The sequence below is a fragment of the Ciconia boyciana genome, chromosome 7, assembly GCF_034638445.1.
Source record: "Ciconia boyciana chromosome 7, ASM3463844v1, whole genome shotgun sequence".
NCBI classification, from domain to species: domain Eukaryota; kingdom Metazoa; phylum Chordata; class Aves; order Ciconiiformes; family Ciconiidae; genus Ciconia; species Ciconia boyciana.
This window is the reverse complement of record NC_132940.1, coordinates 49304820-49322773: the sequence shown is the minus strand read 5'-3', so window position 1 is coordinate 49322773 and position 17954 is coordinate 49304820. Positions and strand designations below refer to the sequence as shown.

At 35.3% G+C, this 17954-nt stretch overlaps 1 protein-coding gene across 2 annotated transcripts in view; it reads left to right on the top strand.

The window, feature by feature from the left end:
* DNER (delta/notch like EGF repeat containing) overlaps positions 1 to 17954 on the top strand; it is a 145415-nt gene that overhangs the window by 84563 nt on the left and 42898 nt on the right. For both annotated transcript variants that reach the window (XM_072867265.1, XM_072867264.1), the window contains exons 5-6: positions 7008 to 7153; positions 14602 to 14755. In XM_072867265.1, coding sequence (XP_072723366.1) covers positions 7008 to 7153; positions 14602 to 14755 — 300 coding nt within the window. The remainder of the gene's footprint in view (positions 1 to 7007; positions 7154 to 14601; positions 14756 to 17954) is intronic.

The following is a 17954-nucleotide window of genomic DNA, read 5'->3' as shown; positions in this document are numbered from 1 at the left end:
TGAAATCCAAACCATTCTGAAGGCTGCTGTTAGGCTGTATAAGAAAGGATATCTTTATAAACATGATAAAAATCGATGTCCTGCCCTGCCCTTCATTATCAAGGTATGTGTACCTTGTCTCACATATAAGTAGGTGTAAAAATTGGACTATTTACTTTTTTTATACATTGTATTATGTTTTAAGCTAGCATGAAAATAATTTTTACTCTTTAGAGTTGTCTTTAATTAATCAGTAAATTATTCAAAATTAATTTTTATTCACTGCTACTTCTAGCATGTAACAGTGGGAAATTATTTTCCTAGTCTATCTTTGGAGGTTCATCTGCTCAAATTTTTAATGCTTGGTGAAATACCTTTTGTTTATTTATTTATTTTTAAGATTTCTCTGTCTTCAGATATGACTTCTGTGACCAATTCACAGTCAAGTTAGTTACATTCACTTGATCACATTGTTGTTTGCACTGTGAGATACTGGACAAACTGCTTAACCTGATCTGTAAAATAAGGATACTAATGCATAATTTAAAGGAAAATGTGAGGCACATTTTAATAATGCTTGTAAAATGCTTTGAGATCTTTAGCTAGTAGTGTAACATACTATACAGTGTATTTAAAAGTAGCGTAGCCACTCGTAAGTCTTTGAATTGAGCCAGTCAGTGTCCTAGCTAACCTTGCCATCCAATCTATTGCAGCTCCCCATTATCGCAGTCCCAGCTATGTTATTTGTTTTCCACCACACTTAACTGCTTTTGTGAAGCGTGGTATCGGAGATTCTGGTGGTCTACATTTGTGCCCAAAAGACTTCACGGCCAGCTTGGTAGCATTGTGGAGATGCTAATGAAGAAGCACATAACGGGGAAATTGTGTTACAGGAAATCTATTGGATTACTCTTTTCAGCCTTCGCTGGGCTTTCACCATTATTTTGGACAGTAAGCAGAGTCCCTGAAGCCATGACAGAAGGTCACACTCTAAGCTACTGTCACATCTCCTTAGTAAGCTGTATGCAAGTGGTTTCATAAGTGTAAGTTTACTCTTGCTAGCTGACTATTTCCTAATCCTATCATGGGTTTTGGTCCAGTCAAGCTATTAAGTTGGGTAATTGTTTAGCAACAGTGAAATTCAGAAATTGCCATTTGTTATAGAAGAAATGTAATGGAACATGTGTTTGGGGATTTTTGTATGCTAAGTGAATCCAACTGGTTTGCTCAGTTCATAAATATATTTTAACTGTCAGTTCTGCAAAACTGAGCTCCAGCTTGGAAGCCAAGCTGTGTGCTATTTCTTCCCAAAGTTTTGGTAATAATTTTCTGACACCCAAATTTTGCTTTCTGTTATACCTGTGTAACCCTATCATTGTCCATCTGCCTCTGATAGCATTGCAGAACTGTTACTGAGAATATAACTTGACCAGCAGCACGTTTATCTTTATCACTGTAATGATGATTATGTCTGAGAAGAAAGTGTATGTTCGATTTTCAGAGCCCAGGATGAGTTTTCAGTGTTGGTAGTGAAGGAAGAAAGCACATCTATTTTTAAACTGACTATGATACCAATTTGGAGAAGAAAAAAAATGCAATGAGAAGTTTTTAAGTCACTTAAGAACAACAAAAACAATTTCTTTAAATTGCTGCTTCATGTGAGTTTTTGAAAAATAAAGTATTTGAAACAGTTCTCAAACTGATTCTCACTAAAATCTATATATACTTTCAAAACCAGTATCTGACCGAGTCTTCTGTGACAAAGCACGTAAGCATGCTGATCTATATAGAATTCAGGAGAGTTGTACCACTTATAAATAGTGCTACTTGTGGGCAAAATAGCAGTTTTGTTATTGCAGCTGTATTTTTGTATGCCCAGATGCTATGCTGCCTAGCAGTATCATTAGAGAATGATCTCAGATGTTCTGTACAAGTATCTTGTGGTACTGATGTCACAGAAGTACTGCATCAAAGATTGCAAATGTCATTGACTACCTGTTTCTCACCTCTCGTTTTCTGCTTATGTATGATAATAATCCTAAGACAAACTAGGAAAGGATTCCTGACCCATTTTTTCAAATTCACTAGAACAGTATTAGTGTCAGGGCCCTGAGGGTACTGATAGGCCTCAATGACCCTGACCATTAGGGTCATGGAAAAGCTGATAAGTGATTGTCTATTTGTAAATCAAAAGCATGTGTCTACTGTTTCAACATGTAAAGGTAAGTTTTCACAATCAAGTGTATCCTGAAAATATCTTGTTATGCTTTTTCATTTGTTAGGTCTCTAAAATGAGTTGAACATGACTTCCATGAACAAGTGGAAGGATTGAGCTCTCTTAGATTTGCTAGATGAATAACCACTATTTGAGATTGTGTTATACAATGCCATAAGAGAGGAAAATTTGTATGTATAGTTAAACTGAGTTTACTACTTTATGCTTAGATCCAAAAAGGCACTTAAGCATGCTGGTGATTAGTATAGACCCCTGTGGTGGTCTTCATAGTCTTGAATGTTAGCTATACCATATGATAGATGGACAGTGTGAGTGTTATGGACATGAAATAATCTTTGGATAAAATTTGGACATAAAATTTTTAGGAGGAAGGACTAGAATTCAAGTCTTCCTTTGTCTTTTTTCTGGTGAGTACTGTAATCAAAATTTAGTTCTCTTTTTTGTCTAGCTTCCTTTCTTTAAATTATTCTTATGTCTGCAAAGTTCAATGGCCACAAAAGAAAAGGTTGAGCATTTTGACCACTCCTGTTTAGCTTGCTGGATAACATTTTCTCCTGTTATGTGAGAAATGTGGTTAAACAGAAAATTCCTCTTGGATCTTTTACACTTTAGGTTAATTCTATAACTTTCCATTATCTGTGGATGAACTAGCAGATGCACTTATATAGCTTCTATTCTGGACCACTAAGGCTTATAAACTATGGTTCAGTATGCTCTGATAGCAGCTGTATTGTTTCTAGAAGCTGAAATCAGGTCTGGAAGTATATAGCTTCATTTTGTTACTACATGACATGAACTGAAGATGTGGTGCAGGCACACCCAGTACTGCTGCTTTGCTCTTGGAGGACGGATGCTATGTGTTTTTCTTCCATCTGTATATATCCCAGTTTCCCATTTTCCGAATAATGAATAACTGACTGTACTGTACACCAGGAATGGGGTGAAGAAATGACATCACCTTATTTGGGGGCCTTTTTTGTTTTCCTACCCATTTTGACTTACCAGTGCCCTTAGTGCTGGGGCTATATACTGTGCAGGGAAGCTGTAGGCACTTAGTGTCTTTGAGAACTCCACTGCTTTGCAAAATGTTAAGTTGGCTACTGACCCCAAAAGCTTTTGGTGTGGGAAAATGTTGAGAGAGAAAAAGAGAACAGATGGAAACTGATAGACATCCCATTGCTGTCTCATTTCCTTGGGAAACCAGGCTAAAAATAAGTTGAAAACTTGGGGACTGGTGCCTCATTGTAACTGAGTGCCCAAACCCCTTGGCAGTCATTCTGTCTCATCCAAGAGACCTGTAGGTGGACTCAGAGACCTATACTTTTGTAAATTGGAACTTTAATGTAGGGAACTATTACTGTGTTTCCACTGTAAAATTACAATCTATTGTTTCAACTGTATGTATATATGTTGGAATGCATATATTCACTATGTGGAATACAGAGATATACATTTGAGCCAATTGCAATAGGCAAGAGTGTTTGTGTGTGTAACAGCATTGAGTGCATACCAAGAGTTAGTTACGATTTGTAGTTCAGTCTTATGCCTTCCATTAGCATAATATGCAATAGGATAATGTTATAAGTTGATGGCTTCTTAGCTTCAGTCTTCCTTATTTTGGCAGTCCACTATGGACCAGCTTGCTGACCTCAGTCTGCCGTGCGTAGAAGGAAGGTATTGTTCAGAAACAGGGCTTGCGAAGGAAGCAAATCAGTTTGTGTAGTCTAGAAAATCTACAATTAATGTCTGAGTAGTTGTAATCTGAATGGCATGATATGATCTTGCTGGAAGCACCTAAACACAGTGATGACACCTGTCATCTTTTATTTTGACTTTATTCCTTATTTTTCATTCTTAACTTTCTTGATGTGAGAGAAACAGGAGCATACATACTTTGTGCTCCTAGGTATAAGTAGGTGAAACTACCAGGGTGGAATGACCTGTAGTGTATTTTACCACGTGTACTGCCAATGAAATCATGCAGGCATTTCTCAGACTATCAAACGTGTCCACAAAACTTGAAAATGCCTCCTCTTCAATCTAAATGACTATTTACATCATATTAGGATTTATTAGGCTTTAAAATTGTTTCCGTAATATTACTGTAAATAGCTCAACCCTGAATTCTTCAACTTAAAATGCTCTGATGTCATTGTTTTAACGAGCTTTAGAAAACCAGCAAGGTTAAACTGAACAAAATTACCTTTTGATATAAACAGCTGTAATGTTTTTCTCCAGACCTTAGATGAAGAGAGTTGTGAACATGCTTCTGAAATTATTCTCCTACCTAGAAGTTAAAAATAGAACTTGAAACTCACTCTAGTTCAGTTGTAGTTATGGGAATTGGAGAAGAAATTAATTGAAGTGCTATGACCTGAGTTAAGCAGAGTGTCATATTTAAATGATTAGACAAGCTTCTTCTAGCCTTAAAACCTAGAGATCTCAGAAAGTTGTATGCAACTTCTATAGAGTGAAAATAAATAGCCGTCGTTTTATTTTTCTAGTCTTTACAAATTAGATGAGATAATTAGAAATTCCAGGAAAATATGTGGCATTCCAGTGAGAATAATGATTTTTTTCAGTGGTTTGCCTAAGGGCTTTTGATACCAAAATAGTAACAAGATTGAAAGTACAAAGAAGTTTGATTTAATATTCCTTTAGGGAACTGTCCTGAAGAATATGTAACAATCTGCTTCAGACAAGCAAATGTGAACCCAAAGACATTTTCTAAATACCACATTCTTCCAAGCATTCACATGTAATTGTATGACTGCCAGTGACAATCGCATTCAATTGTTAAAGGAAATAATTCTGGCTGCATCTTTGAACAGATGGGTAAAAATGTGGTGTGTATTAAGGCCAGAATAAATTGGCTTGCTTTGAAGAGGTCAGCAGATTACAATAATCTTCACTAGCCAAAACAGACCATTAGACATTTGGAACTATACCCACTACTTTTTTTTTTTTTTTTTAAATCTGATCTTTTAGAATATTTAGCGAACTTGTAGAGGCTATACTCAAGCCTATGACATCTGTATTGGACATGAGATTTTCCTGCTTTGAAGATATGGTTTAGGGATCATTGTTTCTAGCATAAACAACTAATTGTTCAAAGGACACAGCATTTTAACAAGTGAAATCTAAAAATGAAGACCAAAGAATGGAAGTCTTCCATATGATTTTCTATGGAATTTGTAGAGTTAGTCATGCTTGACGCTTTCATATGCAGAATGTACGTAATGTTTAGCAGTTGTTTTGGAAAGAGAATTCACTTGAAGTTCAGAGTGTTTCATGAAAATTTGGTTTATTACTGTTCATTATAAATATTATCTTGTACTAATTTTCTTCTCCTTGACTAAATATGGTGCTGTCTCCAGTCTATAATGCAAGAAGCTGGACTGCATCTTTGAAGTTCCTCTGAGGTTTAGGCTGTAAATGGATTCTGGAATACTAGAAAAAACATTCCATGTCATACACTTCCTGCATCCATTTACAGTCATTCTTTTTAAAATTAAGGATATTTAGATTTTAAAAAGCATCAATTTTTACTTAAATTCTCTCTCTATTCATTTTTAAAGAAAAGTATAATCCTGCAATGGTTCTGTGTCTGTAACTTTCCATACTGATACTACAAACAGTCTTAGGCCCTTAGGACAGACTAAGACTACATTAAGGATACCCTTAGACTACATTAAGGATAGTGAAGTTGAATTTAAGTTTGACAATTTATGGAAGGATCTTTGGGTTTTTTATGCATATATTCTGCATACAGTATATACACTATACCAAACCCACGCTTTTGATGTCACTGCACATTTATTCTGCCACAAGCTCCCGGAACAAAACAGCTACTGATGCCACACATGGCAGGGCTGTAACCCAGGAGTCTAGTCGCTGTGGTGGAACAACGCAGTTCAAGCACAAGTGAAGTATAGGAGCAGTCTATATGTATTTTGACATGAACTCTGACTTAATTGTGTATGTCATGGGCTGTGCATATGCCTCCTTTTATCTTTCCTGCTGTCCTTCATTTTATTTTCCAGGTATATCTGTTAGAAGTGTGTGTGATAGGGATGTTGTTATACTCCAGTGTGCTTTAATAGCTTCCAACAAACTATTTTTTTTTATTCCATGCAATTACAGGATCTAGCCAGAGATTCATGAATTTTCGTCTTCCTTGTTAAATGTTCCCATTCTCGTGTTTTGTTCATCTATATCTGGTATATCACATTATAGAGTGATCAGATCAGACATTCAATAATACTTGTGTTGCAAATATACAAAGAAATGCTTGCAAACTTCATCAAAAATGCAGCCAAAGGGATTGTCCATCTGTTACCAGTGTAATGCAGTTTATGGTCTCTATGCTTTTTAGCTCTGAAGTAACTTTTAGAAATTCATTTAAACATTTTTCTCCACTGAATTTGATTTTAATATTCCTTGTCATTAAAAAAACTTAAGGAAATATATTTTTAACTTATCAAAAAGATAGCAGGCAAAAGCTTTTGATTATTAGAGACCTAAAAAATTGATAGCAGATTAGAGCTCTGGAGGTAGACCTGTTTCACTAGCCTGCCTTCCTTTTGTTAATATAATGAGTGTTTGTTTCCTAACTATATTCTAATTTGTATTTACATGCATTAAATTTAGATAGGTGTGTATGAAGTATGAGCAATGATGTTCTTAGTTGACCGTTTCTTTCAATTCAGTTTTATTTATTTATCTAGCAGTAGAGCGTTAATATGTATTAGCGTATTTTCTCATATAGTAAGAATACTTTTTTTTTTTTAAGGTTTTTTGAATGATTCAGTTACTAAATGCATTGTGGCTCTACGCTTGACTGTGATAGTGAAAGTCAGTACCTGCATGCCTGTGGGAAGCCATTCAGATTACTTCCAGTGTTCGGGGAAAGGAAAATGTATCACCAAACCAGATGAGGTAAGGTGAACTTATCAAGACCTTCCTGTAGTGTGGAAATTCCGTGATAACATAAATACAGGGTAAATTGTACTTGGTCCTCTGAGTGTGTGCATAACTTGTTGCTGTGTAATAGGCTTCAAAAGCTCGCAGATGTTACTAAATAATAACAATGTATTTATTTGCTATTCCTAAAAATCAAGCACTTAAGTAAGAAAATGACTGATATGAGATGCAAAGATTCATACCATGCCCTGGCAATAAAAACCATTATTCAAATTAGGTATAAGGTAATGCGTACTGCATCTTACTGTCACTATACAAGAATATTTCTTTGTGAGATGAGGAGCACGTGGTGGGCACTTGGGATCCCCAATCTCCAGACCAGCGTGTTCCAGTTTAAGTCTTCAACCTTCTTTTGGTTTTAAGTCTGATTTAATCTAGTACTTATCTCCTCACGTCTCAATAATTGCTTGCTCAGAAATCACTGACCAGTGCAATGAAATTGTCTGAGCACACTTATGAGAAGAAACAGAATGGAGTAATTTAGTAATGTTTGGAAGTTTTCCTGTACGGCTTTTTCCTTTACCTAATACTACATTGAGAGATCACAACGGTGATAGCAATTCCACTGGCCACTGTGAGTTTTTGTCCAATCTAGTAACATGAGAAAATAAGAACCACATGTGTTAAATTTGCAGTCTGTATACTGCTTTTAGAAAATCAGACTGGCCTTCTGTGAATGAGATCCTATATTCTCTGTTACCTTCTATCAGTGTTGCTTTTATTTCATGGATTAAAAGTCATTTACAGCACAACTATGTGCAGTTAATCTTTGGTTTTATTAATATTCATTTGGGAGATAAAAGCAATAGTAACTGTTGAGTAAATATTAACAGCTGTGAGCCTGCTGTGAGCTTAGAAAATTTGGCATATTTAGGGAATTCACTGTTAGTTCATCTGCTACCATTTTCCTATTTAAATTCTCAATAAGCATGTTTGATAGAAAAATGACGTTTTGAATTGTAACAACAATAATTAAATTGCTACAGTAATCTATATATGCATGGCAGTGCTAACATCTGGAAGAATTAAGCATCTACTTTATTTCTCAAAAATGAAAGTTTAAAATGCTTGAGGTAATGCGTGAACACAATTATTGCAAGATGCGTTTAGAAGTAAGCGCTACTCTACCATACCAGCTGGCTGGTACCCAAATAAATTATTCATTCAGATACAGTATCCTATTTCATAGTCCAGTTTAGTTTTTCTGCTTTACTGTATTTAACATTTTTATTTTATAAATTCAGCATCTTGAGTTTGCTTTATGTAAATAATATGTTCAAATTTACTATATGTAACAGCATATCCAAATGTCATCTTTTTCCATTTTTTGTCAAGTTGAGAGTTAAAGCCTTTGATAAATAGGGTTTTTTTGTATTTTTTATGTTGTTTTTTCATTTTTATGACTAATTTATTTCTCTTATTGCACATCATATGTCACAAAATAAAAATAAGTTACTTCCTGTATCTATGCAGAAGCATCAATGCAACAAAATGCATATATGGCCTTTAATAATTATCCATATTTTATAAATCTTTGAGCTATGGCAAGGAAAATAAAATAATCTTTAAAAAGAAAGATAAATTGGTTTCATGGAAATAAAGTGGAGCTATTATGTTACTCAAAAAAAGAGAAATCAGTACCTGTATGTACCCACCTGTAATCTTGACATTGAAAGTTTTATATGTTAAAACTAGAACTGCTAGTGATAAATGACCCTCTCTCATGCACATGTAGAGTGTTGCTTTCCCTGGAAAATGAATAGAAAAATTTAGGATTGTTTGTATCTTTCCACCTATTCTTTCTTTGGACCTAAGAGTAATAACAGGAAAATTTATTAAGGTATTTATTAAGGTATTTTGATGTGACATGCACTATGCTGTAGCTGACTGACACCCCCGTGGCTGAAGCTGAGGGACATGCAAATCATGTTGAAGTCCGTTTCTGAAGAGGTGTCTATCAATTCATGGTAGTCAGAGAACTGGAATTAGCAGGATTCTCAATATCTCTTATCTTCAAATAAAATTTTAACTTCAGAAATGTAATTGATTTATTTTCACTGTCACAAACTGCTCCTGAATTTTCCAGAACTTGAACAAATGAGAAATGTCCCCAGTGATCCTCCTGAGTGCCATCAAACCTATGCCAGGTAGCCTGCTGGGCTGGCGTAACTCACTAAAACCTCAGGTACAGTGTTTCCAAATGTAGGTAATTTATGTCCAGCTTCCTACTCCAGGGAGAATAAATATGTCATGTTGTCTGTTCGTCCATAGCAGTTTTTTATATCTGTCAGTTTTCCTTACGCTTTAGCCGATTAGTTGTATAATAGAACTTCAGCCAGGAATCTGATTCAGGTCCAGCATAAGCAACACAGGTAAAAATAGAAGGTGCATATTTCATTAAGCAGGGTGTTCAACTCATCTTAGGTGAGAAATGCCCTAAAATGTCTTGGTGATTCCCCTAACAATGGAGCAAACAACTGCCAAAATTACATGCTTGACATGTACCAACTGTTGTGTCGGTTTCCCACAGGATGCGTCTTCCGCACTTCTTTTTGCAGAACTGAAACTTTAATTCTATTTAGGTTTACAACATGCCCTTTGTGATTTGCTGTTTGTTTTTATCTATAATTCATTCTGTTTTGCACAATCTAGTCTTGCAGGATGCAAAGCAACTTCTTAGAAGAAAGCTTATTCATGGTATTAGGCCTTTTATACAAAGAGCTCTGCTGGCTGTAGTCATTGCTTCCAGTGCCAAGAAGATTAATGATTGTCCTTGTGTTTTTATGTACTTCATAGTTTTATTCCAAATCTAGTTTAATGTAAAAGAATGTAGTAACACATCTGCTTAATGGGAAAGTTAAATGTAATTAACAATCTGCAGTGATATAAGTGCAGTGGCATACTGTTATCTATGGAATGCACAAAACTATAAACAAATGAATTCTGGTCTAACCTGGAAGTCTTGGCCAGTTTTTAGCCATTTCTTACTGATACATAACTTAGCTTCTACTTAGCTAGATGCTTTTTATAGAGTGTGGATATGAAATGGAAAGCTTTTAATGGCAAAGTTTCTTCTTCAATTATTGTTGCTTTTGAAAGGAACATAAGATTCACCACTTTGTTCAAAGTTCTGTGAAGTGAGGTGATGTTGAGTGAAAGTGATGCTTTTTCCTTCCTTTGCTGCCATGCTTGCCATTCTTCCACAATGGAAGCGGGACTGTGTCAGAAGGATAATACTGGTCTTGGCGTCATCACAATATAAATACCACTTTCACATTTATATACTCAGCTTTACACCAGAATAAGTTGTCCTCAAATCGGTTAGCTGTGAATGGAAGAGAAAAATCTCTGTATTAACCCAAAGAGAGAGATTTGTTTGGTGTGAATTTCTGATTCCATGTAGGATTTTAAAATGAATTTTGGCCATCCATTGGATTTGAGCACCACAATTTTGCTTACATATGGGGATAAAATGATTTCACAGATTGCTGTGTTCCGTAACTTCAACTCTCCCATGTAAAATGTGGAAGAGCTGACTGTGTAAGTATGAAATTTTATTGCTAGAATTAGAACCCTTGAGATTTACACAAAAATAACTGGCCTCTGCCTGCACTGAGAAATAACGTATTGAACTGAATAGCGATGATTTCCATGTCTTTTATATGGGCTAGAAGCTTTGGGGTAGATCCACTTGATCATATTTGTAGAAAAGCTAATTATAAAAAAGCCTCATGTATACCTAAAGGCATGCTTTCCTGCTTATGAACTTAGTTTCCAAAGTACAATATACTCCTAAATACAAAACATATAATTGCCATACAGCAATGTTTTGCTCAAATATTATAGCAACTCACTGTGAGTTGCAATAAATATTGGAAGTCTTTCTCAGCAAGAGAAAGAGTAGACATTCATTTTGTTCTGGTCATTGTAACAGCTTCTTTACTATAGTTTAAAAAAAAAAAGAAAAAAGGTGAGCTTTTATGGTCTCTCTAGTCTGAAATTTAGAATCTGATGAGCACGTTAGTACTCTGCTTACTTAAAATACGGAAAAAAGTACTATATTCCAACTACGTAATATGATACTTACAGACAATTGGATTGGGTAATAGCAAATTATTTTAAATAATTTATTTTATTGCCATCCAAATTGATATATGATAGATTTGCACTCCCATAATCAAGTCAAATACACAGATGAACTCTCTATTGATAGTAGATTGTTTTGGAATTCGTAGATAGTGACTTTAATACTAGCATTATGGCAGTGTGTAGTTTCTTCTTGACTTAGTGTTCCTCAAATATGCTAGCACATGTCATCTATTCAGGAAAAAAATTAATAGTATCATTTGGGAAAAGTGAAGATGACATGCCTAATAAAAACGATGACACCTAATCTTCTCTACAGAATAACTTGTCTGTATCTCAGAACTGTTATCTGTCATTAGACATTTCAGTTTGAAGTGTTACAATGCTTTTCTACTTTCAAAACCCATTTTGTTAACTACACTTTATGGTAAATTGATCCCTGTATCATACCCTTAGAGAGATATTAATATTATCTGAGCTTTTCTTAACTTCCTATTTCATTAATATTGTTGAGGCAATGACTGATTGCTGCATTGTTTAAAAATATTAATACATACATTATAATAAGCAGCTTTCATTGCTTCAAAATGAGATTTTAGTGCAGGCAGAGCCATGCTGTTTGTGTCTGTGTGGACAGTACAGACATTCCCTTCCTCTCCAATGAATGGCTCACACGGTGATGTACTTTGCATCTTACTCTCAGATCTAGCATAAAACAACCATGAACCTGAGCCTACCTAACAAACATGGTACCTCTCTGTTCTGACAGAGTTAACTTTGATGGTATAATTCTTGGCTCTCTTGCTTAGGGATGTCTTTTGCATCACATAGTTGTAGATAAGCCTGTTCTCATTTTCAGTGCATACACAAGGACCAGAAACACATTTATGCTGGTTTTGGCTGGGGTAGTAGCTAGTATGTAGCTCTTCATAGTAGCTAGTATGGCGCTATGTTTGCATTTGTGCTGGAAACAGTGTTGATAACACAGGGATGTTTTAGTTCCTGCTGAGCAGTGCTTACACAGAGCCAAGGCCTTTTCTGCTCCTCACCCCACCCCCCCAGCGAGGAGGCTGGGGGTGCACAAGAGGTTGGGAGGGGACACGGCTGGGACAGCTGACCCCAACTGACCAAAGGCATACTCCGTACCATATGATGTCATGCTCAGTATATAAAGCTAGAGGAAGAAGAAGGAAGGGGGGACGTTCGGAGTGGTGGCGTTTGTCTTCCCAAGTAACCGTTACGTGTGATGGAGCCCTGCTTTCCTGGAGATGGCTGAACACCTGCCTGCCCATGGGAAGGAGTGAATGAATTCCTTGTTTTGCTTTGCTTGCGTGTACAGCTTTTGCTTTACCTATTAAATGGTCTTTATCACGAGTTTTCTCACTTTTACTCTTCTGATTCTCTCCCCCATCCCACTGCGGGGGGAGTGAGTGAGTGGCTGGGGTTAAACCGTGACACATTTAAATGAGATCAAGACTGATCTCTTCAGCCAGGGTACAGAATCTAGGTACAGTGCCTATATCTTTCCCTGTGGTCTATTCATGTCCATTTTAAGAAAAAAAATCACTTTTTTTCATAGTATAGTATCTCACTTTGTTCACTTTGTTAATCCAGAACAGGTGAGTTATTGAGACAGGCAGCAACCTTGATTTTGTATTAAGTCTAAACTCAACAGTCCATTCCAGGAATGATAACAAACACTTTAAGTCAATAACATAATTTAGTATTAATAAGAGTTAGAACAGCTGTGAAGGATGCTGCAGGCAAAATGTTTATGGGCACTCTTTACCTGCATTCTGAGCCTATATATGCACAATGGTACTGCATGACTCAGATGATATGAGATGTTGAGGATGACACTAACTTTGAACCCCTGATCACTGTTGTCTTTAGGGACCAAAGTGATCCCTGTGCTGATGTGTTTTCCACCAATGCTATATGGAAATGTGGAAATACTGTGTATTTAGTTAATTGTTTAGTTCTTAAATAAAAGTGATTATCTGTTTCACTCTGTTAGCCACTTCCCTGTGTAGCTCATATGAATTATCTTCAAAGTAAGTTACTGTGCTATGTGATTATAATAATTTTTGACTGTGTTTTGCTTGCCTGTCTTTCCTTTCTGTTGAGCTACAGCCTTGTTTGGAAACCTGTCATTGCTAATGTGCGAGATATTCAGAGCTGGTTTGTGAAGAGGCTTGGGCAAATATCAGAACATGTATAGACCATACACTTAGCAGGGACTTCTAGCACTCCAGATAAATAACATACCCATCATTGTGAGTTTTGGAGATGTATAGTATTAATCCTTGTTTAAACTCTACCAGTGTAATATTTTAAAGGAAGAATGAAATCTGGGTTTTACTGATTTTTATTTGTATGAAGATGATTATTTTCTTTTCTACTTAGGTCACAGCTGTTTATTCATATGAAGCAAACACAAGTAAAAAATAGAAGATAAAATACTAACCCCATCTCTTTGTTTCTAGTTCCTTGCACATTCTGTACTCTGCATTACAATGTTTGTGCATGGGACAGCTGCGTTCCAGCCCTAATGATCTGGCTTTGAAATGTATGAGAGTGAGTGATGTTGCCATCTAGTGTTTAATGAACAAAGAAAGTAAGATATTTAATCTAAACGTATACTACTGATGAGAAAGCTTTCCTTGCTTCCGTTCTTTGAGACTTCCTTGGCAATCTTAGTGACCTAATTTTTTTTTTAAATCTAATCTTAATTATTTTATTACTAACAAAAATGTGCCATGTCATGCCTACTATAGGTATTTAAGATCTTCAACAGGTGTAGTGGTCTTGATCCTTTATTAAGCAGACAGATTTGGAGAAAGTAACAAATACATTCAGAAGACGACCTATTTTAACAGAATTGAAGGGGTGTGTCACTACTGAAGTACCACTGAAGTGAGCCTCTGGGACCCCAGCCCTGCCCTTCACATAAAGGGTGCATCTTTGTAGTAGGATTTTCTTGCAGTAAATCTGCACATTATTTATTCTGACAATTATTTCAGTCTATAAATGTAACTTCTGGAATGGAAGAAAAAATTTATAGTGATTTAGACACTATGGATCTGATCCCAGCCGCCTCATCTAGATGAAATTCCCTGACATCATTAAAAATTTTAGCCAAAGAATTGGTGCAGGTTTAGTATTTCAAAGAGTAACTTTATGCAGTTGATGTATTTATGGCAGCTACTGTTGTTATGAACAGGAAAACAACAAAAACTTCTTTGTTCAGTAGGGTATTCAATGAAAACATAATCTTTGAAAATTCATTGTGAAGTACATATTCTGTTTGTTTTTAGGCAACTTTTTTCTGTGACTGCGAGGATGAGTATCAGGGTTCCCTGTGTGAAGAATTTGATGCTTGTCAGAGCCAGCCCTGTCAGAACAACGCAACCTGCACCGATGTAGCACAGAAACACGATGGGAACAATTTCACCTGCAGCTGCCCGGCTGGTAGGTTTTGTATTACGCTTTGAATAATGCATTTTTGTTTTAACATTCGGTGCATATCTTTTGCAGAGCAGTGAACTGTGCAACTTCAGATACTAGGAAAGAAGGAGAAGGAAAAGACAAAAACAACATAAGGGCAGTTCTTAAAAGGCTGTGGAAGATTCTTCACCTGTGAACAGTGCCATTGAAGGCACACATCCAAACCATAACCTAATGAGTGAATTATTCATAACTAATAGAAAAGATGACCAAAATTTAGTTTACATAGCTTTTAATTAATCTGTTTTTTTCTCTTCAATATAGATTTTAAGTATGCATTGTAACTAACCTTTCAATAAACATACTTTCATTGTAACTAGTAAACTCTTTTCTTCAGTTACACCAATCAAATGGAAGAAAATTCTCTCCACACTTTACAGTTGTTGGATTGTTCCTCAGAATCAACTTAAATTTTGAAAACTTTTTAAAAATGCACAAACTAATCTGAGTAATTTGTAGGTTTAACTAACAAACAAGTGTCTGAGTTCTCTGAAGTTATTTTAAGAACATTTGCTTTCAAAATTTGATCAAATGAATATAGGCATCTTAATTGCAATTAAGATTAAACTAAATACAGTGGGCATATGCTGGAGGGTAAATTAAACATACAAGCTGATAGAAGAACCTTACAAAATGGCTGTTACAGAAAACTCTGCTATGTGAACCTTACATTTCAAAGACAAACTCAATTATCATAATAGAACAGTAACTTCAATGTGTATTTTCTGAAATTATTTAAAAATAAAAGTTGGCTAAGATTAAGATCAGTAGCAGGTAATTTATTTTGCTTCCTACAAATGTTTTACTGTACATTTTCATTTCTGTAATGTATTGGCTGATAAATTGTGAGATCATTTACTGGTCAGTTGATATTAGAGAGAAAGGGGACCTATCTGAAGGGGAAAAAAAAAAAAAAGAAAAGAAAAAGGAAGATGCTTCCAGAATAAGCCCTAAGATCTAAAGAATATAAAAGCTATATCATAAAAAGCAGATGGAGAAATGAATGATTTGGTCAGGTTTCTAGTGGTTGTGTCTAAATGGTTATTGAATGGCTTTAATGCTGGGTGGGTATTTGTGTGCATTAAATGTATATAAAAGGTACATATAGCAATAGTTCCTTTATTCTGCCCCAAAGCAGGATCACAGAGTGGGTGTTCTTGTATTCCCTTCAAGATGGGAATATTCGTATTCTTTACCATAACACATGTCAGCACAGACTAGAGAAACTTCTAGCTGCTCTAGATTATGTGTAAGTACCAGCCTGAAAAATGACTGAGCCAGAAGCAGGTGGACGCAAATGATGACTTAATGTGGCTGCCACATACTACCCTCTGCATTGTTTCATGAATGTCGCAGTTCAGAAAATCAGCAACGGCAAATTATTAAGGTCTCTTCATTCTCTCCAAAGGCCAAAACGTTTCCTTTTAATTATACTTTTTCTGCCTCTAGGACTTCCACTTTTTCTCTATTTGCTTAAAGTCACTAGCAAATGTGCAGCAAGAAAGGGATTTATATTTGGGTTTTTTGTATAATGACCTGGTTTTTATACTGCTCTGAAAATATGATGTGATGTTATTATCCATGTGTACTCTATTCCATGTCATAAATTTGCCAAAAGATCAACTGTCACTTTAACAAGATATGTAAATACAGTTGAATAATGATTTAAATTTGAGATGAGAAAGATCAGAGTGGAACAAACTTCAAATGTTTGAACAATCCCTACTGTTACTGTCATGTTGAATATGGTTGATTCAGAATTCTTTTTGAATTTTGAATGGATTTTGACAAGTAGTTTCTAATTAGAAAAGAAAAAATGTATTTTTTTGTTATGTTTGTGTTTTTTACTTTTATTGACTTGGCTATCTTGGAAAATGTTCTACATCAACTATTAGGTTAAATTTCTTTTTTCAAATTCCCTACCTCAGGAGAAATACAAGAATGATTCTAAAAAAACCTTCCCGAATTTCATGAAAACAAAATTTTTATCAGAATATAATTTTAATATAAAATATTTTTCATGTACTTCAGAATTCTTGGTTTTAGTTGTGTAAAAAAGCTTTAGGGGGAATATTTATGATAACTCGGATGTGCTTATTGTAAAGCCAAAGAGTGTCTCCACTAGGAAAACTTAATATTTTGAAGTTGTACAGCTAAGTTTTGCAGAGTAACATAAATATACTTCCCACTTACGTACAGGACTCCAAAGGTGAGCATTACTGCCGTTGTTACACTCAGATCAAGTCTATGACATTTTCTGCTTCTAATGTGGAGTTACAAATTATAATGCCTTGGTAAAGCAAGTGTTATTTCATTTGCGTAATAATATAAAATCCTAAGGGTTTGTTTTAGTTACTGTGATCCCAGATATCTGTATCAACTGCCTACTTATTTTTTTCAATTTGGCCACTCCATTTTCTTTAAAAGCTCCCTATGAGTTAAAAAAGTAGTCGCTATTAGGGACAAGCTTTTCAATTGCTTGCTTCAGAAAGTGTTAACAAGATTGTAGAAAAATTGATACCATGAGATGCCAGGAAACAATGACTAAGATAATGACAATTTCTTGAACAAAATGTATTCCTCTTACATATTTTGGAAATATAGTATATTTCCATTGATGTCTTTATTGTCTTTTAACTTTGTATTTTATCATTTCCGCTTAAATACTATTTCTCTAAAATATAATTTATGCCTTGTTGTTTTCATAATTGTTTCTTTTCCTTGTCTCTAGAACAATTGTTAGCTCCTGGGGGGGGGGGGGGAGGGAGTAAAAATGCTAAATATTTCCTTCTACAAAACCCCTCCTACTTCTTATGGTATATAAAAAAGCTTACAATAGATGGAATGAAGTTATTTGGCTTCCATATGTGAAGGCTTCCCTTCTGAATGACAGCATGATCAAGTCCCTCTGTAAATCCTCAGTAAGCCAAATATAGTTAACTTCATTTATTACATTCTAGAACTTGCAAGGTGTGCTTCCTGGCCTCAACATTTATGTTTAGGTTTAGCTTTTAAGTTTTTTAAAATAGTTTTCCTTAATTTTTTTAATAACAAATGTCTAGTGTTATTCAGATCGCTTAATCATTGTTAGCTTAAGTGGCCTGTGTTTCTACCCATAATCTTTTCCCCCCAGATTTGTGCCCACACATCAAAAAATAGTCAG